We start from the raw sequence: 23,229 nt of genomic DNA, 5'->3' as shown, positions 1-23,229 counted from the left end.
TAGATGGTTGAGTAGGTGATTCGATGGAAGCATTTTCAGTAAGTAAATTTATATTCTCTATACATTCTTGTCCTGCAGGAACAATAGCTGACGATGCGTACCTAGTTTTCATTACAGCTTTAGGCTAATAATACTCTGCTGTCATCTGAGCGGGTCTCATTCTGTCGCACCAAACGTTGGCACCCTCATCTGACCAGTGTTTTACGCTCATACAACGTACTATCAGCCGCGATGATTATATGTCTCACGTCTTGCACATCTTTTGGGCTCAATCGTCAATGCACTTCATATAGCCTGGAAACGTATCTGAACAGAGTATATTTCTTCTCCGTGAAGCTCAAATCGCAATCGCGTAGTATATTGGATGCACAGCTCGAGTGGATGATACGATGAGCGTTTCTAGGCACGGGCTTGGTCTGATTAACACTTGCAAAACATCTTTCGCGGGAATCATGTCGCGAGATGATATACACGTCCGGCGCTCAAGCAAAAGGACCAGCATTTGGTTTTCGAAGCATATTCATTTCTCGCCGAGTCGATTCGTCGTGAAGACTCTAGCTTTATTCGTTCATGCAACCCATGCTCATTTCATTTCATGAGCTCCGAATCCCACAGAAGATGATGAACCGAATGAAGTAAAACTCCGAACCAATTCACATGCACCACGCTCTTCAGTATCTCATAATCTATGCCTCCTTGGACGCAGCCTGGGCCTTAGCACCCCTGACCTTGGCGGGCTTGGACTCCTTGACGGGCTTCTGGCTCCTGCGGATAGCGGAGGCCTTAGCGACGGCGTCCTGGCGGAGGTCGGGGCGGTAGTTGCGCTTGGTGGTAGAGTTGACGATGGCGGAGTATGTCCTGCGTTGGTCAGCGAGCGGTCCTACATTATACGATATTGATGCGGTGGATCGAACAGGGCCGAGGACCGGAAAAGACGTACTTGCGGGTGGACCTGCTGGGGCCGAAGGTGGTGGTCTGGATGGCAGACGCGGGCTGGTGGTGCTTGTCGGCCTTCTTGATGAGAAGAGTGACACCACCCTCCTTGCCGGGGATGACACCGATAGCCTATTCCAACGTTATCAACATCGTCTCCTTTTCCAATTCGCACTTGCGCGCGGCGCATTCGTGGTTGGTTGTGGCCGTACCTTGTTGGCGATGGAGCCCTCGTTCTGAGCAGTATTAGTCCATTGTCCTCAGGAATCTAATACCCATGCATACCTTGCGGCTGTACACGTTCCTCAGGTTAAGAGGATCGCGCGAGAACTGGACACCGTTCGCCCTCTTGACGAGCGTGGAGCTGCGTCCCTCTGCGATATGTCAACCCCAGTCCCTTCCCAATTCGCATCCCAGTGTTTCACTCACTGGTAACCTCCCAGGCAAGATCGTGCGAGATAGTGGTGGCCATTGTGTCTGTATGGAATGTGGATACGGACGATGTCGATTGCTTGACGTTAGGAAAGTTCGCCAATATTGAATGGATGGCCCTCGTCTGCATTACCGCATGCGCTTAGTGCGTGTTTCGGGGATGGATCAACATGCGTGCCGACGCCAAGGGCGGAGCGGGAGGTGTGACGACGCATGAACGCGATATGGGGCGGTGCAGCCGAGTGTCTTTGTCCGCGACTCCGTGGTTACGAACCATTGTCGTGTCAAGCTAACTCATCCTGATGCCTTCATCCTGAACGGCTCGCCTTTACATACAATCGCCAAATTCACTTCACGTCCGTTTCTTTTGTTTGTCATCACCAAGTCCCTTATTGCGCCCTCCAAGGTCTTTCGATCACTCCCGCAGAACTCCGCTCTGTCGCATACGCTATAAACCTTCGTGGAAGTTTCAAAAAGCATCTTCATCATGGCCTACATGCTCTATTCCATCTCACTCCTTGTCCTGGTAGTTGCGACAGGTAAGTTGCCTCGTATACCAACCTTGCGACACAGACTAAGACCGCGCAGCTGCCTACTTCACCCGGCACCGCTGGATACACCTCCTTCCCATCCCCGAACCCATCTACACGCGTCTACCATCCTCGTTCCGCGATGACATCGAAGCTGGCCTTTCGTCCTCAGCATTTGACCTGAGCGGAAACGTGGAAGCCGGCGACTCGCGCCAAGGCCTGGATGACGCGGGGAAGAAAGAAGTTATGCGCATCATGAAGCGAAGAGGCGTTGACTTCGACGAGGCTCGCAGAATATACATGCAGGACAGGTTCAAGAAGAACAACATCGGAGCGGACGGGATACCCCGCGACCCCAAGTTTGTCAGCTTCTCATAACTGCATCGATTGGGTGTAATAGGGAAGGGGCGCGTGTAATAGGGAAGGGGCGCGCGTTTTACAGGACTGTCTCGTAAATCGTTTCCTTTGTAGGAGTTTGGGCATATTACTATATTTCCTTTGTTGCCATTAGTGGCCTATCTGTCTGACATGCTCATGGCGGGTATCTTTCTGCGAGTATGGGTTTGGACGCCAGATATTCTCTGTATTCTGATCTTCCGAGTTATGCATCTCTTCATTCGCTGACCTTGGCAGCGCCTCTTCGAAATAACATTCGATGCTTTCTGTATCCAACCCAAGGCTTGGTGAATATCATGCTTTTCAATTGTGACCACGTCCTTTCGTGCTGTCCCTATCAGCCGAGTGCCGCTCTTCCCGCGGAGGCCTTTGCTACAGCGACGGCCCTGGCTTCTTAACTCGCCTGGGTTCCGGCTAAAGCAGCTTGAGGAATGCTCCAGGGTAAAACACCCATTTTCGTTGTGCAAAGTAGCAGTACTGTCATCTGTCCACTCGTCTCTCTTCTGTCTACCTCGGTGCCTGTGCATAGCCGGGAGGTCCCCCAAAGCCAGGTGGGCCACCAAAGGCTGGCGGTGGGCCATTGAATCCGGGCGGAGGAGGGAAGAAGTTTGTTGGAGCACCGCTTGGTGGGCGAGCGGGTAAGCCGGATGGGGGTGGTGGAAGACCTGGATGACCAACAGGAGCTGCGGAAGGCGGTCGACCGTAGCCTCCAGGCCCATTGGGAGCATAGCCTGGAGGTCCACCAGGAGGGCCATATCCTGCGCCAGGTCCACTTGGTGCACCAGGTACACCTCGGCCATCTACGCCCATGGCTGGCCCAGTTGGTGCGGCACCTGGAGGAAGCTGGAAAAGATGTGCCGGCAGAGGTTGTACAGCAGGCGCAACTCCGTGAGCCTTGGCCTGTTTCGCGAGCATACGCTCGGCTTCATCTCCGTGTCGTTCGCCCTTTCCATCTTTCTTGTACGCATACTGGACCGTGATCTGCTTGCTCATAATGTACTGGTTGTGCATGCTGGCGATAGCCGCGTCTGAGGACTCGAAGTCGCCGTACGAGATGAAACCATAGCCCTTGGATGCGCTCGTGATGTCGTCGCGCGCGACCTTTGGCGCATTCACCAGCGGTCCGAAACGTCCGAATGTGTCGTACAGTGTTTTCTCGTCCACTCCAGGATCAAGGTTACCAATGAACAGCTCTGCGCCAATCTCTACGTTCTTCTGTTTGTCTGCTGATGCCTTGTTCACGCGTATCCGGCTTCCGTACAAAGCGACATTGTTCATGATCTTGGGCGCGTAATCTGCTTCTGACTCTGTGTGGAATTCTACGAAACCGAACCCTTGGTGTTGGCCGTTGACGCGATCGACGGGCATGTTGACGTTTCGTACTCGGCCAGCGTTGAGCATCAGCTCGTGAAGAATGCGGGGCGTAACGCGCTCATGGAGGTTTCCGACGTAGACCGTTGCTTCCTTATTTTGTTCCCTGCGCATGTGTTAGCTCACGTCCGCCATGTGAAATGTTGCAACTTACCAGTGACGCGCACTCGGGGCCGACATTGTGAGAGGCGAATATATATACGTTTGTGGCCCTATATTCCGAAACGCAATTTATGCTCAAGCGATCTGGTAGAGGTCGTGAAGCGTCGTGAATGGAGTATGGTGTTGAAGACTAAGTGGATGTATCTCGAAGATATTGGAGCTCTAGTCTGAGCTTGCGCTAATACGCATGCGGCTAATCCCAAAACTTTGAGCTTTACGCATCATCGCAACCTCGATCGCTAAGTCCCGCCTTCACCCAGTCTTTCACACGCATCGACTTCCTCAACCCCAAGCCCGACCACACATTCAAGATGTACCAACTCTCAGAAGAGTCCAAGGTATGGCTTCATGCGCAAGTGCAGGCATAACGAGCCTCCGCTGACTCTAATCAGGAGCGCATCGCGCGCATCATCGATGTCTCCCGCGTCGCTATCCACTATGGCTACCTGCCCTTGATTCTATACCTTGGATACTCTCAAAGCGTGCCCAAGCCGTCTCTCATCCGGTGAGTACAGCTGTCATCCTCAATCTCTCCTATACAAGCACGGCCGATACCGCTCTTTGTGTTGGACAATACCACAGGTTGTGGACATGAGCCTGACCACTTTTCGGACTTCAAGAAGTGCCAGTGGTACTGCTTCTACGAGATCCTCCCACATGTGCAACGGGCAAGGCAAGCAGTGATCGCTGAAATGGGCTGCATAGGCGTTTACACGGGAAGTGTGGCCTTATGCTTTTCGAGATACTCGCTTGCATGCTGATTTCTACTTCATTGTTTCATCTTGTCTCCATTGAACTGCAGTGGCACAATTAGCTGACTGAATTAGTCTCTTCTCCCCACTTGCATAAGCACCAAACGATGATATGACAACAACGATTTGCGATTCACTGTACAATACTATACACTCTAGGCGCATGGGTTCTTGGGTAGGACATTGACCGAGATGGTCGGGAAAACGGTCTATAGATGTACCCTGGGTTCCAAAATTCCTCTACTCTATCAAGTCGTTCGGTAGTCGGCAAAACATATCCCAAGGAAGGTGGGATCTGTATATGTACATCAGAGCCTCTAATACAGATTGACGGTACCCTGCAGAACGGCTGGCGCCATGGCGTGCTCGGTCCGAGTGGTAGCCCGCTTTTTGAACCAAACACATCCATCTTGCGCATGCGTGTCACAATTGCTGGAACTTGTACAGTCCAAGCTTACGCCCGTATTGGTCCTGATCGAGCCCAGTGCCGTTTAACAGGTGTCGACAGCTACGCGGGGCAGATTGCCGGTTGTGTGGTCGACTGACAGACGCCAATGATGATGCGCTACCTGACCCACGTGGTATCCTGGTCGAGCATCGCAACCCATGCTCCTGCATTCTCAACCTCTGTGAACTGAAATATCCGGCCACCGGTCCCCACAACACAGTCGCTATGGAGTCGTATATCCAGGCGCATGGCGCTGGGCTTGCCCTAGGCTGTGTTGCGAACTTCTCCATAGCCCCCACGGCTCCCGCGCCCACAGTATATCGCGAGCCTCCCCCGGGTGTTCTGTTTCTAGCTCCTGGACCTTATGGACACTCCCAATCGCTATCGACATCCCCACCTGTGTATCGTTCACATACCTGGTTAACTACTTCATATTTGTGCATGACCCCTCAAACCCCGCAACCATGACCGTCCCCAGCATTGGGGACATCTTGATGCTGTCGCAGAAAGCATGGAAAATTGGACGAACCTTTTATGCTTGTCAAAAGAACGCGCCAGCGGAGCTCCACTATGTTGAGATGGAAATCGGTAGTTTCGCGAAAGCATTAAAACTGTTAGCAGAGGCGCTGCACACTGAGTCTGAAGGGGAACTATTTCGGGGTGCCCATCAGGAAACAAAAGATGGCATTGACACCATCCTGAGATCTTGCCAACGAATAATAGACGATATTGACTCGCTGATTGATCAATACCAAGTTATCAAAAAGCACCGCACCGTTGGCGGGTTCGCGATTGAACGATCGTGGAGCGATCTGGTTTTAGCCTCGTACAAAACGATGATCTGGACCACCGAGGGCGGGGACCTTGCCAATTTGCGAGAGATGTTACGGACACACACAAACTCTATTACCATCCTGGTCGAAGCACTACAAAGGCTAGTGATGCCATAATTCATACACTACGCTTACTGACGTGGTATAGCAAGTCTATGACTCGTCTAGAAAGCGTAGTTACGCCAATGGCAGAGCTAATTGATCATATGTATCATTCAATTGGAAGCCTAGATCAGCAGCTGGACGAAGTACATCGTATAGTAGAGAACCTGACCATCGCGCCACAAGATTCGCATGTGCCACCCATACCAGCAAGAAATCCTGCGCGTTCACCAACTACTGAAGTAGTCAACCCACTGAGTCAGACTCTCTGTGCTTCGACTCCACCAAACTCCCCACCCAGGGACCAAAGTACCAGAGTTTCTCTGCCTCGGGATCCTCAGCATCCAAAGTCGCCCAAGCAGTCCTTGCTAGTGAAATTCGATGATGATGCCTTTGTCCCATCATCTCCGATGGAAATCATGTTTACATCAAGAGCATCGTCACCCTCTCAGAAACGCGTATCAGAGTTTAGCTTCGGTGGCTCATCTCTGCGGTACTCTAGCAGTAGTTATGCATCGTCTGATGCTGGTACAAGCTCAGCCGGATGGCAGAGTCCATCACCATTGTTGTACGGCTCTCATCTCAGCCGACAACAATCGACATCGACTAAGAAAATGTCGCCTCTTCCGCGGACACCGGAAGTACTCGAGCCGGGTCAAAAGACCGACAATCGACATCTGACGTTGCTTCCACCTCCGGCTATGAGATTGGGTCAACCTTATGAGCTTGAGAGAACGTCAACGCAAACTTCGCAGGTCAAGCTAAGCCCGTTTCCTTCCTCGCCAGAGGTGATGAAGCTTCACAGAAGCTCCACAACTGCTAGTCAGAAAGCTGCTTTTGAGAAGGAAGCTTTTCGCAACTCTGCTATCCTATGTGATGTGTAAGTCGACTTCGCTCTGAGCCCAGCCTTTGTCAGTATGCGTGATTGGATTTGCTGACCACCACTAGCCGCGGTTCACTAGTGGAATACTCACATAGAATCAACCAAGACGACCCCAGAGACGTCGAGATGGTTCAAGTTTCCGAAGAGTGCAGGATCGCCGTTGTACGGAAACGCGTCACTGACCCTGAGACAAGAGCAGTGCGCGTCGTGACATCCGTATGGGCGTTTAGCGACGACAACACTACACGTGCAGAGCTGCGCATGGAAGATGATCAAATGTACATCCCGTACTCTAGCTACTTCAACCCGGCCAAAGTCTCCATCACCGTACCATGCGAGCTCAAGTTCCATGACATCAAGCACGGTAATCGGCCTGCACGTGTAGAAAAGACAAGCTGGGTCAACTACGTTTTCGACTCACCGCAAGGTAAGCTACCAAAACAGCATCTTTGTGAGAAGAACGCGACTGAAAATGTATCTAGCGGCAGCACTCTTCCAAAACGAACTAATGGGCCGCACACTCCTCGCCACCTTCCGAACAGAGAAAACAATGCGCATCCACGAAGGTCTCTCCAAATCCTTCTCCTATGCCGAGCAAATGTGCGGTCTCGAGAACCTACGCGTCTGGGAAGATAACGATACAGGCGCCATCATCGCCTTAATCCATTTCTCCGCCGATTTCAGAAACGGATATCTAGCTTTTTACCTCAATTCCTCCGTCAACCCCATCAAAGTGAAAGACGACGGGAACAGGGAGGTAAAGATCAAAGGTCTGAAGGTACCGATTGACAAAGGCGATCGCGCGATGAGAAAAGATAGTGTTGCGGAAGCGGCTATCAAGGGAAAGGGAAAAGAGAAAGTAGGGAGTGGGAAGGGGATGGAGAAGGAAAAGGTTATCAGTGGAGCGAAGATTGAGTTTGCGACGGATATGGAGAAGAGGGAGTTTTTGGAAATGTGTAAGGAGATGCAGAGGAACCTGATTGAGCTGCCAGATTTGCTAGGTGTTAATTGAGGAGGTGGTTGAAATGGGAGCGTTTGGTCGTAGGCATCGATTGATCGTAATGCACTCTCTATGAATGACCACACTATGGGTTCTCTTGATTCCGACCTCGATGGATGTACGTTTGCCTATAGATTTACTGAGCTCGTCCACTGCAACTCTGGTACTTGTAGCGATGTTGGCGCCCCTGGTAAGGGCTATTGACGTATCGAGTACGAATAGTGTAGTTCGGCATAAGTTTGTACACCGTAAGTCGCCATTCGGTAGGCAAGCCGAGGAATCGAAAGGACTGAGAGGTCGCGTTCGTCATAACTGCAGCAATTACTACCTGTTACAAATAGTGGTGGTTAAGATTGGCAAGCTGGTGATCGGAAGTCCGGTTCTGCTCGCGACTCTAAACAGTCGAGAAGGGAGTGTAGGGCAAACCCCAGCCTACGGTAGAAGAACTGCTTGAAGCAAGCTTATACTGCCGCTGGTTGCCCTAAATAAGATTGTACGTGGGTGCTAGAGAGAAAAACCTAAAGTAGAAGTGGATGAGAAAATTTGAGGTAGAGTGCGTGGGTAACGCAGAAGCGAACCTGTCGTAGACGAGAGAGATGGACGAGAGATGAAGATTGTGTTTGAGTGTAGACAACGCGAGACTATGGAAAATCCAACAAGAAGAGAAAGCGGGTGAAGTTGGGAGGTGAGAGAGAGGAGCATAGATGTGAGTAAGATATTCCTACCATGCTGACTACAACGTAAATGCGCCACGTGATCAGGCTCTTGGTCCAGATCTACGACGATGTGAGGATGTTGGGCAATATTCATCCAAACTGATAGCCCTGGGGAGTGATGACGATGTTCTGATGCTAATTTCACGTGGTGAAACAACACCAGTTGCCTTCCCATATTCGCTCTAGATACCGGAAGTAATCAAGACAGTAATTACGACCAAGTCCAATAATTCTTCCTATCTGCGTGGTATCCAACGTTGAACATGTAAGCGCGCCTTACTCCAAAGAGCCTTTCCATTCCTTCCTTGCCATTTGTACTTAATATCCAACAACGGGGTGACTCCAAAACGGCCACTATGCAAAACCAAACGATGTAACGCTAAAACCTCAACATCCAATCCATGCTATTATCCAGATTCTCCGTTCCTTCGGGCGCTATACAAACGCCGGGGTAAGAAGAACTCTATGCTCGGGATCGGTCGTATCCTACTCGCCGTTTACCTCTTCTGCAATGTTGCCATTGGTACGGGTGGCGCCCATGTAGCGCTGCATGTAGGTGATGTAGTCAAACTTAGGGATGTCGCGGTCTTCCTGCATATCTGGGCCTTGATGCTCGGGCATGGTGGAGAGCAGATCTTCAATGACTTCGTCGGGGACGAGGGAATGTCGGAGGTCGAGTTCTGTGACGTATGGCTACTAGAGTGTTAGTAGCTGTTATCAAATAAGAAACTGCGTGGATGCAGACTGACCTTGCCATCGGCAACCTCCTTGAAAGATTCAAAGACCTGTTCTGCAGTGTTTTGATCCTCTGTTTCATCTACCATGAAGCGAATGAACTGCTCGAAGGTAACATAGTCTTTACCACCACTAGTCTCGCGGAACCTTTCATGCATCTCTTCTTCATCGTATACCAGGCCCAAACTTGCCAAAGCTGCAGAAAACTCCAATTCGGCTAGCGAATTGGATACGTCGCGATCGAAATGCCTAAATACTGATTCAAACTCTTCGAGTTGTATCGGAGTAAGGTTGGTCATGTTACGTGCAACCATTTGGTTTTCCAGGAAGGCAAGCTTCTTTGACACGGAACTACGGACCAAACCTAGTTCGTATTCTAGCTCATCGTATGTATATGTTGTGAAGTCGTTCTCCTCAATGTTCGCTTCGGCGCATTGCGCGTCGATAGATGCTATGAGGTTGAGGTATTCGTCCAATGGCGCAAGCGACTTGCTGATTTCCTTGGTATGCTCCAGCTGGTCCTCCACATCGCCTTCCAACGCTGATATCGATGTAGAGAGTGTGTTGAGAGCCAGAGCAAAGTCGTTTGCTTTGTCGGCAAAGGATTTCCGCAGAGCGTTCTTGATGTCTCTGATTGTTTCGTTGATGACTTGGGAACGTTGCCGTTCGGCCTTCATCAAGCCTGTCCAAGCCGTATCTAGTGCTTCAAGACTCAGCTCTGCAGGAGGGTCGTAGGGCCGCAACCGGTATGTGGCCAGTTTGGTCCTAATGTTTCCCAACAGACCTACTAGATCCGATCTCTCAGCTACCCATGTTCGCTTGCTCTTGCGCTTCCACGCTGTGAACTCCGTTGACTGGTTCCTAGCGTCTGCGTATGTTCCGTCGAACTTGGCCTCCTCCCATTGTGTACGCTGCTTGGCGATCTGGTCCAGCAGCTCGCGCATGCGCCGTTCGAAGTCGTTCTGCATCTGCCACGCTCCCTGCATGTTTGCCACGAACTTTTCGACTCTCCGGCCAGCATTCTCTACGCGCTCCATCTGGGAGAAGGCGTGGAACCAGTAGGCAATGTAGGTCATGAGCGAACGCTCGTCGGGCTTCGCTACGTCGCACACATCCTCGACGTCGAGGAGGTCGGGAATACCAATCTCTTTCGAGGCAATGTCGAATGCAAGCTGCATGTTCCCGCGGTGGTCGCTTTTGTCTAGGCTGTCGTAGTCGATGAGATCGGGACGGTGGATATCGAGCAGGGCACAGCTTTGTGATATTAGCCCAGTTCTTTAGTATAGAGTGTTGTACCCACAATGCTAGTCCGTCGTTCCAGCTCGTGGAGAAGTCGCGGACTTCGACCTCGTCGTAGCAGGCCGTCTTCCTCTGACACCACAGCAACAGACCCTCCTTTGCACTGAGACCCTCTTCGTTGATGTCGCTGATGGTGAATCGCAGAATAAGGGTCCATATCAGACCCAGGATGATCTTGCTGTTGCCATCGACGACGTCCTCGGCACCAGTATTGGTAAGCTGGATCCTCCTACTGCGGATAAAGTCGAGCGACTTGTTGACGTTCTCAAACTTCTGCACCCGCAGCTTGGGTCGGGAGGCATAGCGGCCAAGGGATTCATTACTGAGGATCTCGAGGAGGTGTATGAGGATGATCTAGGGGGCGTTAGTGACTGGATGCGGGGAGAGGCCTTGTCGAGGGCCAAGCGGGGCACGTACACCGTCGGAGAGGTCTATAATCAGGTCGTTGATCTGAACCTCGCGGATCTTGAGCTTGCTGTTCAGCCTGCAGTGGTGTGATTAGTAGCGTAGGGACCCGGGGCAGCGGTGGGGGTGGCAGCAGCGTACCACTTGGTGAATGTCTTCTGCTGGACTTTGACCCATTGCTGTTCAAGCGGCGCCATGATTTGTGTGCATCAGCGCTCTCACACGTACTGGGCGCATGCAGGTAGGAATATCCAAGTTGGGTCGATACGAGATGCTTGCTGGCGATTGCTTAGGCGTGTTTTCCAAAGTAGTAATGGGCCAAAACAATGAATGGCTGACTGCGGGCGCGGCTTCGGCTGTCGCTGCACCCTGGTCCTCAGTAGCGGGGCCCCTGGATCCACACGGCCTTGGAGGCCCAAGTCTGCGTTGGTTGGCCGCGACTATGCTTGGTATCTTGGTAACAAACCTCCTTCGTCCAATCTTGGTGGCTGGCACGCAAACAATATCCAGAAGACGTCCGAGGTAGCGCGTGTTCTTGGTTTGGATTGCAAACTCTTGCCCGCCTGCATCATGGCTGTAGACGCGTCTCAAGATGCCGCGTCGCTGCCATATCACGAGCCGGGCATCGTCGTCATTCTGGTTCTCGCGTCTTTTCTTCTTTTCCTCAACCTTGTCAATGCTGCCCTCGATAGAGTGCTGTACTGCGGCCTACTGGGCCAGGTTTTGGTCGGCATAGCATGGGGTACGCCAGGTGCGAAATGGCTATCCGAGAGCCTAGAAGAGACGGTTGTGCAACTAGGCTATCTTGGATTGATTCTGCTTGTCTATGAAGGTCCGTTACATGCTACATGATCCAATTCACTTCCACACCCATGACGTCGGTCTGACCCGCGCAGGTGGTCTTTCTACTTCATTCCAATCTCTCAAAGCGAATCTGCTCCTCTCTTCTGGTGTCGCTCTCACTGGAATCGTAGTTCCCATCGGTCTTTCCTACACTCTGCAAGGTCTTCTGGATGCTACCCCGGTACAGGCTTTTGCTGCCGGTGCTGCATTGTGCTCCACTAGCTTAAGCACAACCTTCACGGTTCTCGGCTCGAGTGGCTTGTCTACCACTCGTTTAGGCGTTGTACTTACCAGTGCAGCTATGATGGACGACGTCGTCGGACTGGTCATGGTGCAGGTCATCTCCAACCTCGGCGGCGACAACTTTAACTGGGTCACCGTCGTTCGCCCAGTCCTGGTGTCGGTTGCTTTTGCTGTCGTTGCTCCTGTTGTTTGTCTTTTTGTCGCGAAGCCCTTGACCATGTGGCTAGATGCGTACCGCGATGCTCACCCGTGCGCACGACTGAGTGCTCTGCTACAGCGTACACAAACGGCTTTTACAGTCCACACGCTGATTCTCATTGGTCTCGTCACAGGAGCTACATACGCAGGCACGTCGAACCTCTTCGCTGCGTACATCGCCGGAGCTAGCATCAGCTGGTGGGACTCTGACATACCTCACCCTGTCAGCACTCCGGCTACGAAGGCGGTGGCTGAGAAGAGCCAGGCAGCTGCTGGCCCAGTCCTTGAGAGCCCTGACGGCGTATCTCTATATGTCTCAGAGACTCAAGGCAGGCAAACTCAGGGCGCGCTTCCATCCCAACCCACCAAGGTTGAGAAGGACGAGCACACAAACGCGACAGGTGGGGCAGTCATCTACCACCACTACTACCATCCTGCAGTATCCAAGATCTTGCAACCCTTCTTTTTCGCATCCATCGGCTTCTCTATACCAATCACGCGCATGTTCAGAGGCGCGATAGTCTGGCGAGGCATCGTCTATGCCGTCCTCATGGCGTTTGCCAAGGTAGTATGTGGTCTCTGGCTCGTCCGCTTCTCTGTTTCCACGGGCAAACAATCTCCCAGTAAGATTCTGAGCAAGGTGCGCCTGCCATCAGTGCCTCACTTGTGGGGAAGGAGCGACCGCGCAGCATCCTCTGCGCAGGCAGGAGCTACTCAAGTGCCAGCACGCCACGCAGCTCCATCAGCTAGCACTGAAAGCGAGGCACGATCTTTGCTCAATCCACCAAAGCCCTTCTCGCTGCACCCGCCACTCATGCTCGCCTTCGCAATGTGCGCCCGCGGGGAGATTGGGTTCCTAATTTCCGGTGTCGCTGAATCTCAAGGCGTCTTCGGAGAAACTTCTAGTGAGCCAACCGACATCTTCCTCGTCGTGACCTGGGCCATCGTTCTGTGTACGATCCTTGGCCCTCTGGCGGTTGGACTATCCGTTCGCAGGGTCAAGCAACTCCAAGCGCGTAAGAAGAAACAGCAGGAGGGCGCCGAAAGAGACGTCTTGGGCGTTTGGGGTGTAGAGTAGGTTAATCTCCGGTGGGTACTAAAGCTGCTAAAGTGTGATCGCTGCGCAGTCCGAGCAGACGCACTGCGGTTGGCCTTCACGTTGTGCATGTCCGCCGCCTGTGGTTATGACGTGCATCGTCGGGTGTCGGGACAGGGATAGCGGCTGTATTAGTGGGGTTAGAGGCGGGCATCATCCAACAGACGGTTGAAACATGGTGATTTGTACTTGGTGTATCGAGCGCCGTGGGACGTGAAACAATATAGCATGAGATATAGTGTAAGCGGTCGCTATACTTTCCTAGATGCACATGGCGATGTACCGATTGGAAGCAAACTGGGAACGGTAAGAATAGAGGCAGACAGTAATGACATTTGACACAACGTGGAATCCTCCAGTTTGGTAGAGCGCCCTTCTTCTGAACAAGCAGCCAAGCAGCCAAACACGTAGCGAGCGGCACGGGTTCTAAATATGCACATGTGGCGGCTGTGGAAGGTTTTTGGTGCCACGCAGAAGGGTTTCAGACGTTGACTTGCTCCCTCCTGAAACGCTGAGCGCGATCTTGTACTCACAGCCGCCGGGCGATCAAGCCGGACCCTCTGCCGTTGTCGCGCCTGTCCGCTGATGAAACGCTTGCAGCGAGATGATGTTGCTGGCGATCTCCTGCCCTTGGGTGTTGCAACAGCCAATGGGCGCACAAGGCCAACGGTACTGCAGCGGCGTCTTCCATTCAGGCTCGACGTCCGAACAAGAGTCAAGGCGCACGTGAGAGAAAGTCCCCTGCCGATTTAGCGCGCTCTCACCCAAGGAGCCCCAAAGCCAACCAGGAGAAAGGGCTCCACTAAAGACACTACCACGACTGTCTGTACCAGACACGACCGCGCTCTCGCCCGCAGCCGGCCAAATTCTCCTATTTACCCTGTTTCTGCAGTTCTCGAATGTGGCATTCTCGCTGAACGACTCTCGGTGCGACGCTTTGCGATTTGGATTGGCAGCAGCGCCCGCTCGCTTTCAGGACTGGTATCCCGCCGTGCTGCAGCCCGACCGACCTCGCATTGCTGCTTACTCGACGCGACCCCCATCCCAGGACTCCCCGCCCTCGACACCGCCGCCGGGGCTCCCGTCTCATTGAACAGACACTCATAACTCGCTGAGAGTCGCCACGCTACTTGCTTTCTCACTTGATTGAGCACGGTGCACCCCGCTATTCACCACATCCCCCGACTGCCTGGCCGCACTGGAGGCAGTGGAGCGCTCACGAAGCTATTGTAGCTATTGTATAATTCCCACTGCTGTTGTTTCAACGATAATCTGCTCACGTAAGTACTTTGGAGCTCTTCGCCTGGCTGTCACTTCTGTCTGCTACAAAACACCATCTTTTCACCCCCTCCCACACGACTGCAGCATCACCTGCGTCGTATCAATCAACCTGTCACCTGTCAACCCGTCCGCTGACCACGGTACTTCAGCATGTATTCTCGCGACCAATTCATGAACCCCGGTCCCGCACCGCGACCTCCCACCGACCGTCCCCGCCTCGCCCTCACCCCCAACACCAGCAACACCTTGCCAGGCAACATGGCTGGCCTGAGCATGCAGTCGCCTGCCTTCAACAACGGTTCGCAAATGTCGCTCATCCGCACACAGACCGAGAGAAGCGTCTCATCGACAACTACGGTTAAAGAGGGCATGGTTAAAGTCAAGGATGAGGGCTTATTCAAATCTTTTGTCTGGGCCGACCGGTGGCTGGTCCTGCGCGAATTCGAGCTGAACTTCTTTAAAAGCCCTAATGCGTCAAAAGTCTCCAACACAATCCAACTGCGAGACATTCTTGGTGTCGAGCGATCAGATACGCAGCCGTTATCCTTTGAAATCACTCGCGCTCTCAACAGCAGCAAAGGTTCCTCCCCACCCCGCGATGGCCCTACCAAAATCATTACATGCAGAGTCGAAACCGACGACGATGTCTATTCGTGGATCGACAGCATCTACCAGCGATGTCCCAGCATGGGCGGTGTCAGCAACCCCACCAATTTCACTCACAGAGTACACGTAGGCTTCGACCCCAACAGCGGAGCTTTCGTCGGTCTGCCAGTAGAATGGGAGAAACTGCTCACTGCATCCGCCCTCACCAAAGATGACTATGCGAAGAACCCCAAGGCCGTCCTCGAGGTCTTGGAATTCTACACCGAAAAGCTCGTCAAGCGATCTGAGGATCCTCAGCAATACTCGAGTCTCACTCCGACCCCACCAACAAATGCTGGAATGGAAAAGCAGCTTGGATATGGTGGTAGCGGCAATTCCGTTGCTCCCCCGCGCCCTGCGCCGCCAGGCAGCTATCAGCGCAAGGACAGTTATAGTCAGGGCTACGGCGGTCAGCAGAGCGCTCCCTCACAGCAGGACCGTTACGAGCAGGAGAAGCGGAGGCAGGAGGAGCAGGCCAGAATACAACGTGAACGCGAACGTGAGAGGCAAAGGGAGGAATACGAGCGACAACAACGCGCAGAACTGGATGCGTACAACGCTTCACTGCCTCAAAAGAAGCTCCCCTTGGCCCAGCAAGAGATCGGCGGGGGTGGTTACGATTCGCGAGATTCGAGCCCGTCAGGCCAAAGGTACAACCCCAGTCGCCCTGCACCGTCGACTCCGGGCGCTGCAAGAGACCCCCGGCAGCAGCAACAGCAGGCTCCACGTCAGATGGCTGCGCAGCGTCCTGCCCCTCCTGCCCCTCAGCAACAGAACGGTGGTTACAGCACTTCTCCTGCCAAATCATCGTCAACTCAGCAGCGACCGCCAATTCAACCAAACAACAGTTACAAGGGTTCGAGTGGCCAGGTCCCCAGGGTCGCTAATGGTCAGAGCCAACCGCAAAAGCAATACCAGGGTTCCGCTGCACCCAAGCCATTGAACGTTGCCAAGCCCCAGAATGCTCCTGTCAGTGATGCAGTGAAGAAGGCCGAGCAGGCCCTTACGGCTAAGCCCAAGGAGGAGCCAGCACGCAAGGATGTGCGCATGTCTAGCATGTCCGAAAGCGAGGTCATGGCGAAGCTCCGAGAGGTCGTGTCCAAGGAACGGCCACTGGACTCGTACAACAAGCAAAAGAAGATCGGTCAAGGTGCCAGTGGTTCCGTGTACGTTGCTCGCATCCGTGAAGGTGCTACTTCGCCCATGGCCAAAAGGGTCATGCAAGAAAACGGCCCACGTGCACAGGTCGCTATCAAGCAGATGGATCTTCGCAACCAGCCACGCAAGGAACTTATCGTAAACGAGATTATTGTTATGAAGGACAGCAAACACCCCAACATCGTCAACTTTTTGGATGCTTTCTTGCAAGAGGAGCAATCTGAGCTTTGGGTCGTCATGGAGTTTATGGAGGGAGGTGCTTTGACCGACATCATTGACAACAACCCCTCCATCACCGAAGATCAGATCGCGACCATTTGTTTTGAGGTAACATCTGTAGCATGCACTTGGGGTAATCCATGCTGACAATCACTAGACCTGCAAGGGACTTGAGTATCTCCACAACTTGAACATTATCCACCGAGACATCAAGAGTGACAATGTCTTGCTCGACGGCCGTGGTAATGTCAAGATTAGTATGCATCCACCAGGCATCCTCCATCCACAGCTTGCTAACCTTTGGTAGCCGACTTTGGTTTCAGTGCGAAGCTTACCGAGCAGCGCAGCAAGCGTGCGACTATGGTCGGAACTCCATACTGGATGGCCCCTGAAGTCGTCAAGCAGAAAGAGTATGGCAACAAGGTTGATATCTGGTCTCTGGGTATCATGGCCATTGAGATGATCGAGTCCGAACCACCGTACCTGAACGAGGAACCGCTCAAGGCTCTGTATCTCATTGCTACCAACGGCACCCCTCGTCTCAAGAAGCCAGATAAGCTGTCCAAGGAACTCAAGGCGTTCTTGTCAGTCTGCCTCTGCGTTGATGTCAAATCACGAGCGAGCGCAGGAGAGCTCATAAGCCATGACTTCCTCAAGAGCGGATGCAGCTTGGCCAGCTTGTCCCAATTGCTGAACTTCAGAAAGAACGGAGGCCATTAATACCCAGTCACAATAACAGAGGGCTGCTGGACCGAGGCCAAAGAAGCAGTGACAGGCAGTTTCATGAAGCGTTCTGGACTTGATCGATACCCTTTTCGTGTACATTTTTCTGGCTACGTTCCAAACCGGTTGATATTCGCCCTCGCCGAACGAGCGACGACATACCACGAAACCTAAGAAGGCGATATGTGCGTGGACAATATCAGCTTGGTCATCTGGAATCTCCACGGTTACTACGGAAACTACTTTCATTCGTCGCTTCTGACTCTTCACCCTGTTCTATGTGCTTTGCCTGCTTTCCGCTCTCTCGTCCATTTCCTGGGAACCGAATATCGAGCATCCTGCGAACTTCTGCAGACATGACTCAGAAATGATTCAAATTGGATATGGACAATTACTTACCTCAATGTGACATTTTTCTATCGGTTCGGATTGCACGCGCCGGGACCTCCTCACGTTTGTCTTTCAATGTTCACAGCGCAGCGATATCACGATTTTGCACTTTTGCAATTTGAGCATTCTGGCGCACTCTAGGGTCTTCGTAATCAGATTTTGGGGAGTAAACGTGGATACCGATAGATCGAATGACAATGTCAAAGAGTCTAACGCAATCCTTTGCTCTTTGTGCTGCGTCTGCTTTGTGTTCTAATAGGCTAAGCCTGGACCATGTAATCGATGCGCAAATAATCACCAAAGAACAAAGACGGCTTCTGGTTCCTGGAGATTCTATCGTTGACAGCTTCATCGAATGTAGCCTGCTTTATACCTGTTTTCGTCTTTTGGGGTGTTGTTGGCGCTGCGTGAGGCGTGAGGCGTAGACTAGCTGAGCCAGTTGAGCATGTTGTGACTCCGGATAGGCTTCATTAGTCTCCCGGAAAGGAGTGGCGATGAAATATAATGTAGCGCTTAGAAAGGAAATATGATGGAAGCGGGGCAGATATTCTGTACACTGGATAGTATGAGGACGATAGAAGAGCAGACTGTGGGATGAGCGAACTATTGGATGTGAATAAATGACATACTACCCAAACGTTATATCGTAACCAATTTGGAGATAAAAGGCGATGCGATGCTTGCTAAAATGCTGACATGTACCGAAATGAAACGATACAGAACGATTCGCTTGGATGCAATGCATATGATAGAATATTCAACATAGGAAGTAGATCCCAAGGAAAGATCTTGGAAAGATCTTATGATTTGGAATGGCAAAAGGCTTTTTGGGGGCTGGAAAGGCGTCATAGACCGAGCAAAGCAAACTTTGGAGCAGCTTAGCCCAAGCACAAAAGGTGCGGGCCCAGTGCTATCGTGCTAGAGCTGGGACTGAGCATCTCATCCCACCAGCCGTCGTGACGTTGGCATGTCGCGTCCTGATTTGCGAGCCATGTACGTATGCCGCTGATACGCTTCAACACTGCTGGAAGTGTATTCTTGTCGCCTTCTCGTATTGGCACGACGCGCTGGTATAGACGATCGCGTTTATCCGAGTTTGAGGTTACGGCAGCGACGAAGAAGGGCCAGATGGGATAGATGGCAGTGTAGAGTGGGCCTTCCACCGGTAACGAGAGGAGTAAGATGTGAAGCGCGTCTGAAAGTTCGAGTATGGAGGAATGGAACCTTGTGAAGCTAGATGCGGGTTAACGGGTAAGAAAGTACGAGGGTGTTTAGAAAGCCTACCCATAGATATAACAGCGCAGATAGATAAGCGTGGCAAGGCGGAAAGCTTCTGCTGTGGCGAGTAGTACTTCTTTCTCTGGGCCTTCTGGCTCGGGACTCCACTGCTTCAAATTTTGAATTTGCGTTTCTTGCGATTGAGCGTACATGACCTTGTTCAATCTATTCTGACTGGTCGGAAGTGAAGTTACGGATGATACGATGGAAAGCAACTGGGGTGAGACTCCAAGGGTGGTAGAGACTTTGGCAGATTCGATGGGCGATATACCTTCCAGCCAGTTCATTGCCTCGAACGAATATCGTCGGGTCCTGTTCAACTGATGGGTGGTTTGTGCTGTGCGTGCTAGGATGAGTTGAGCACGCAAGAACAGGGCGCAATCGGCGTGATGATCGATGACTTTCGGAGGAATCGCGTCGAGTACGTTGGCATGACAAGACCAGCATAAACGAGAGTCCTCCTGATTGATCGAACCATGATGCATCAGCAACATGCTAGTAACTAGCGCGCTGTCATAGTGATGTCCGTCACTGATCTGTGACGCTAGAGTCTGGAGTGCTTGCGTGGAATAGTATAGTTCGGCTTGGAGGTAGGTACCTTTCTCCTTTGGTAGCTGCTCGCAGAGATACGACGCCGAGAGGCTGAGTAAGGCGTATCGCGTGCTCAGACAGGAATCTGCCACATGCAACAACGATATGTACGCATTTGACTGCAACGCAACCGTACGGCCCGGGCAGATACCTTTGACATAAAACTCGATAAGGAAGTTTTCCATTTCTCCAGGAGCGGGTGCTGTGCTAGACGGGACATACTTGATGAGACTTGTGAAACCAGTCTCCTGGGACAAAACGCTGTCTCTAGAGCGAACAGATCGCGTCGGACTGCGAGGGGTTATTTGCAAAGCTTCTACGCTAAGCATTGGGGAATCAGCTTGCCATGTCAGCTAGTCATCTTCACAACTATCGTAGTGGAACGCTTACCTTTAGCGCCAACAAGATTTGACAACTCACAAAGAAAGTCTTGACAAGCATCCGCCTTGGACCTTTGGATGTATCGAATGCGTTGAACTATCAACGTCTCCCCATCCGTATCTTGTATCAAGGACAAGTATGGCTGCCATTGCTGGAGTGATGCTTTGAACTTATCAAACTGACTGCTGTTGAGCTCCCCCAACCGCCAATATAGCTGGCCTAGGACTTCAAGAAGCACGACACCAGGGCCTTCGCTGACCATCCACTGTCGGATGACAAGCAGATTTCTTCTGCTGTTCCTTTGGTTGCCCTCGGTTGGTAGGTCAACCACTCGTGCGAGTAGCCGATCGATATGCGTGCAGTCTAGACTACCGAAGTCTGGTGTTATCGAAAGATGCTGGAGAGCATCGTTGGCAGCCTCAAGAGCTTTGGTGAGTCGTCTGTCTGCGTCCATAGCAATGTGATTTGGCGGAGTTTGCGTCGACGTGCGATATGCAGTAAATGCAGAGATTCAATAGCGAGATACGGAAGATAGAGGATGGTATTGGTACCAGACGGGTGCAGCAGGCATGAAAACTACGAACAATGGCTATGTTGCTTCTATTCTATAGAGGAAGTGGAAGACGAACAATAGAGAATGCATGCACTGGCGTGAATGAACAAGGCGGTGGACAAGCGAAGTGAAGAGAAAGAACCACTAGAACCATGGTGTCTTGTTAAGTGATACATCTGAAACTCTGCACGCATACAGTACATGCAGATGAGGGTCCGCCTTGCTGACCATGACCAGAATGCAAATCAGAAGGCTGACTCCATGCGAGCTAGGTTGAAGATGAGGCCGTGTAAGTCCCCGATTTAGGTCACCACAACAACAATCGTTTGCGCGGATTGGGCGAAGACGGGACGGATGTAGCTCTGAAACAACATGTCGACCTCATCTTCGCTAAAACTCTGACAGAAGGCGGCGCGCTATGACTGGAGGATAGTTCTCATCAGGCTGGAAGAACTGGGCTGTTCAACGCACATGTGTGGCACCGTGCTTGCCGGCTAATCGTTGAACGTGGCATAGTGCATGTGAACAAGGAATTCCTCGCTATGGCGAAGAGAATACTTGTAGCTATGAGTAGTCTCTCGCCGAAAACGGACATGTTTGGCGAGGCTTTTCGTTGATGGGTTGGCTGAGCACAGGAAGGGAGAGCTTGAAGAAAGGGTGAGAGCCGGAGATCCACGCCGAAAGAAGGAAAGCGCGGTCTTTAGCGATGTCGAGGATCACTCAGCCACATCCCCAGCTTGAGGTCTCTCCAAGTTGGTAATCCCAAAGACCATGCCACTGGCGCTGCGCTTCTGCAACGTCGATGCACACTGTTGTGCATCCCGTCTTCTTCTTCCCGATGGCCCGAGCGAAACATTCGCTTACCGACATGAAGCGCGTGCACGTCAAGCTTCGGGTGCCGAAAGTTGGCCTGTCGGGAGCATCCGCTACTCGTGAACCTGAATAGAGCATTTTTGGACATTTTGCCCGTATGTGACTGGTCTCAGCGCAGAATTTCGATCCGACACTCTCCACACATTGGAACTCCGACACGTAACGAGCAGGCATCATCATCAAGCTAGGAACTATTTGATATTCCTACTCAATCTAGCTGAATTTAGAAGCCGACCAACAAACTTCGTTCCCTGGATCATCAACTGGCTGTATTTTCTCATAAACTCACAATAATGCGGCCATTGCCTCGATCTAAGCTTCTCTAGCTGCTGTATAAGGCGCTGCAAGGAATAGGGCATCACTACTGTGTCTACTGGGTATGCCTATCCAGAGTTCGCCGATCACCATACGCTAAACTACGATTGTGCAAATAGTAGAGATATGAATGAAATGTGCTTTTGACGAGTGTAGCATAAAAGAAATTGGCATTTATATCAACTCCAGTCCCACCAGAAGGCCGTGAAGGCTGGCACAGGACATGAACCCATTCTGTTTGTCAACGACCTGATGACGATATGAACCCTCAACGTAGTCTCTGCACTACGAAATATGAGCCAAACTACCTCAAACCACGGTTCCAGGCTGAACGACACGCTGGTATGCTGTGTTGTTCCACTCTTGTTCAGTGAGATGAACTGAGCTAGCCTGGTCCTCAGCGAGCTTTCCCATCGATCTAACGCCCTTGCCAGCAGGCACCCAAAGGTCAGAGAACACACGACCAGGGTGGAAGAATGTCAATGCAGCGACTGCAAGAATAATCATTGGCCCTTCGAAGATCATGAACGTGGCTTCGTGGTTGGCGAGGTCACCGCTGAAGCCGTCCCAAAGTTCAGCGACACGGTATATGCAGCGAACATAAATAAGTATAGTCGCAGCGAAAAGACTCCATTGGAAGAAAGTGAAATTTTTCGTAGAGCGAAGGTGGTCATAGAGCGGCGGCTGTGTAGACGACAACCTGCCGGAGATCTTCGCACGTCGTACCCGGAAGGCGAAGTCGGCCCAAAGTGCGAGGAAGAGAGTCATGGTGATGACCTGGGAGATGAGACCAGCGATCATTATATTCACGCCCCTCCTCGAGCCGTGTTTATCTTTGGCAGTTGCGGCCATACCACCACCAATAGCCTGGAGGACGAGAGCGAGTACGTCGCAACCCACAAAGATGTAGGTGTACATCCTGTGCTTCAGCCTCGAGTGCTCGGCATCGATAGCGACGGTCACGCGACCGAACGAGAGATAGATGCCAGCGGTCAGGAGTGCAGGTGCGATAGTGAGTGGGATGAGGTTCCTGACTCATGTTAGTCACGCCGGCACCTCGTGAACGCGAAGACTTACACGAGGAAATTGTTCATGCTGAAAGGATTCAGACTGAGCATGATGCGGCCAATGTATCCCACAGCCTCTCCAAGTACGCCAGCGCACATGGTTCCCATAAACGACCATGTCTTGTTTCGAACGCCGTACCACAACTGCCCACCGAAAAGCGCGAGGAAAAGCAGCATGTAGATTACGTTTCCTGCAATATTGGGTCGATACTCGATGACTTGCCACGACTCTGGACATCTGCCGACTTTGCAGTATCTCCTTGACATCGCGATTTTGAGTGGATCGGTAGTGTTCACGTCGATGTGATCCGGGTCAATGCCATTTTCATCGACTGCTCTTGCGATAAGATAGAAAGCTGTATCCATGATGGCTGATGT

General features: G+C 51.9%; 9 protein-coding genes across 9 annotated transcripts; 4 read left to right on the top strand and 5 right to left on the bottom strand.

Annotated features, from left to right (window-relative positions):
* Window positions 1–686: 686 nt before the first annotated feature.
* Window positions 687–1,405, bottom strand: ALTATR162_LOCUS11748 (uncharacterized protein; the record flags this gene model as incomplete). The annotated part of the gene is made up of 5 exons (XM_043319390.1): window positions 687–858; window positions 941–1,065; window positions 1,146–1,169; window positions 1,219–1,307; window positions 1,363–1,405. The coding sequence occupies 5 exons, from the start codon at window positions 1,403–1,405 to the stop codon at window positions 687–689; spliced, it is 453 nt and encodes a 150-aa protein (XP_043175325.1).
* Window positions 1,406–1,852: 447 nt separating this feature from the next.
* Window positions 1,853–2,273, top strand: ALTATR162_LOCUS11747 (uncharacterized protein; the record flags this gene model as incomplete). Its single annotated transcript, XM_043319389.1, has 2 exons — window positions 1,853–1,904; window positions 1,954–2,273. 2 exons carry the CDS (start codon window positions 1,853–1,855, stop codon window positions 2,271–2,273), a joined length of 372 nt encoding a protein of 123 aa, XP_043175324.1.
* Window positions 2,274–2,798: 525 nt separating this feature from the next.
* Window positions 2,799–3,842, bottom strand: ALTATR162_LOCUS11746 (uncharacterized protein; the record flags this gene model as incomplete). Its single annotated transcript, XM_043319388.1, has 2 exons — window positions 2,799–3,768; window positions 3,817–3,842. 2 exons carry the CDS (start codon window positions 3,840–3,842, stop codon window positions 2,799–2,801), a joined length of 996 nt encoding a protein of 331 aa, XP_043175323.1.
* Window positions 3,843–5,488: 1,646 nt separating this feature from the next.
* ALTATR162_LOCUS11745 (uncharacterized protein) lies at window positions 5,489–7,854 on the top strand (the record flags this gene model as incomplete). Its single annotated transcript, XM_043319387.1, has 4 exons — window positions 5,489–5,958; window positions 6,006–6,839; window positions 6,908–7,269; window positions 7,325–7,854. 4 exons carry the CDS (start codon window positions 5,489–5,491, stop codon window positions 7,852–7,854), a joined length of 2,196 nt encoding a protein of 731 aa, XP_043175322.1.
* A 1,190-nt stretch (window positions 7,855–9,044) lies between these two features.
* Window positions 9,045–11,194, bottom strand: ALTATR162_LOCUS11744 (uncharacterized protein; the record flags this gene model as incomplete). Its single annotated transcript, XM_043319386.1, has 5 exons — window positions 9,045–9,251; window positions 9,308–10,547; window positions 10,594–10,946; window positions 11,010–11,076; window positions 11,139–11,194. 5 exons carry the CDS (start codon window positions 11,192–11,194, stop codon window positions 9,045–9,047), a joined length of 1,923 nt encoding a protein of 640 aa, XP_043175321.1.
* Window positions 11,195–11,567: 373 nt separating this feature from the next.
* On the top strand, window positions 11,568–13,359 carry ALTATR162_LOCUS11743 (uncharacterized protein; the record flags this gene model as incomplete). The annotated part of the gene is made up of 2 exons (XM_043319385.1): window positions 11,568–11,829; window positions 11,894–13,359. The coding sequence occupies 2 exons, from the start codon at window positions 11,568–11,570 to the stop codon at window positions 13,357–13,359; spliced, it is 1,728 nt and encodes a 575-aa protein (XP_043175320.1).
* A 1,449-nt stretch (window positions 13,360–14,808) lies between these two features.
* Window positions 14,809–17,400, top strand: ALTATR162_LOCUS11742 (uncharacterized protein; the record flags this gene model as incomplete). The annotated part of the gene is made up of 3 exons (XM_043319384.1): window positions 14,809–16,788; window positions 16,838–16,937; window positions 16,988–17,400. 3 exons carry the CDS (start codon window positions 14,809–14,811, stop codon window positions 17,398–17,400), a joined length of 2,493 nt encoding a protein of 830 aa, XP_043175319.1.
* Window positions 17,401–18,671: 1,271 nt separating this feature from the next.
* On the bottom strand, window positions 18,672–20,497 carry ALTATR162_LOCUS11741 (uncharacterized protein; the record flags this gene model as incomplete). The annotated part of the gene is made up of 3 exons (XM_043319383.1): window positions 18,672–19,026; window positions 19,078–20,002; window positions 20,053–20,497. 3 exons carry the CDS (start codon window positions 20,495–20,497, stop codon window positions 18,672–18,674), a joined length of 1,725 nt encoding a protein of 574 aa, XP_043175318.1.
* Window positions 20,498–22,093: 1,596 nt separating this feature from the next.
* Window positions 22,094–23,217, bottom strand: ALTATR162_LOCUS11740 (uncharacterized protein; the record flags this gene model as incomplete). Its single annotated transcript, XM_043319382.1, has 2 exons — window positions 22,094–22,814; window positions 22,862–23,217. 2 exons carry the CDS (start codon window positions 23,215–23,217, stop codon window positions 22,094–22,096), a joined length of 1,077 nt encoding a protein of 358 aa, XP_043175317.1.
* Between the last annotated feature and the right edge of the window lie 12 nt (window positions 23,218–23,229).

The sequence above is a fragment of the Alternaria atra genome, assembly GCF_907166805.1.
Source record: "Alternaria atra isolate CS162 genome assembly, contig: 37, whole genome shotgun sequence".
In the NCBI taxonomy this organism is placed as follows: Eukaryota; Fungi; Ascomycota; class Dothideomycetes; order Pleosporales; family Pleosporaceae; genus Alternaria; species Alternaria atra.
Note: the sequence above shows the minus strand (reverse complement) of the source record. Positions and strands in the feature narration are given on the sequence as shown.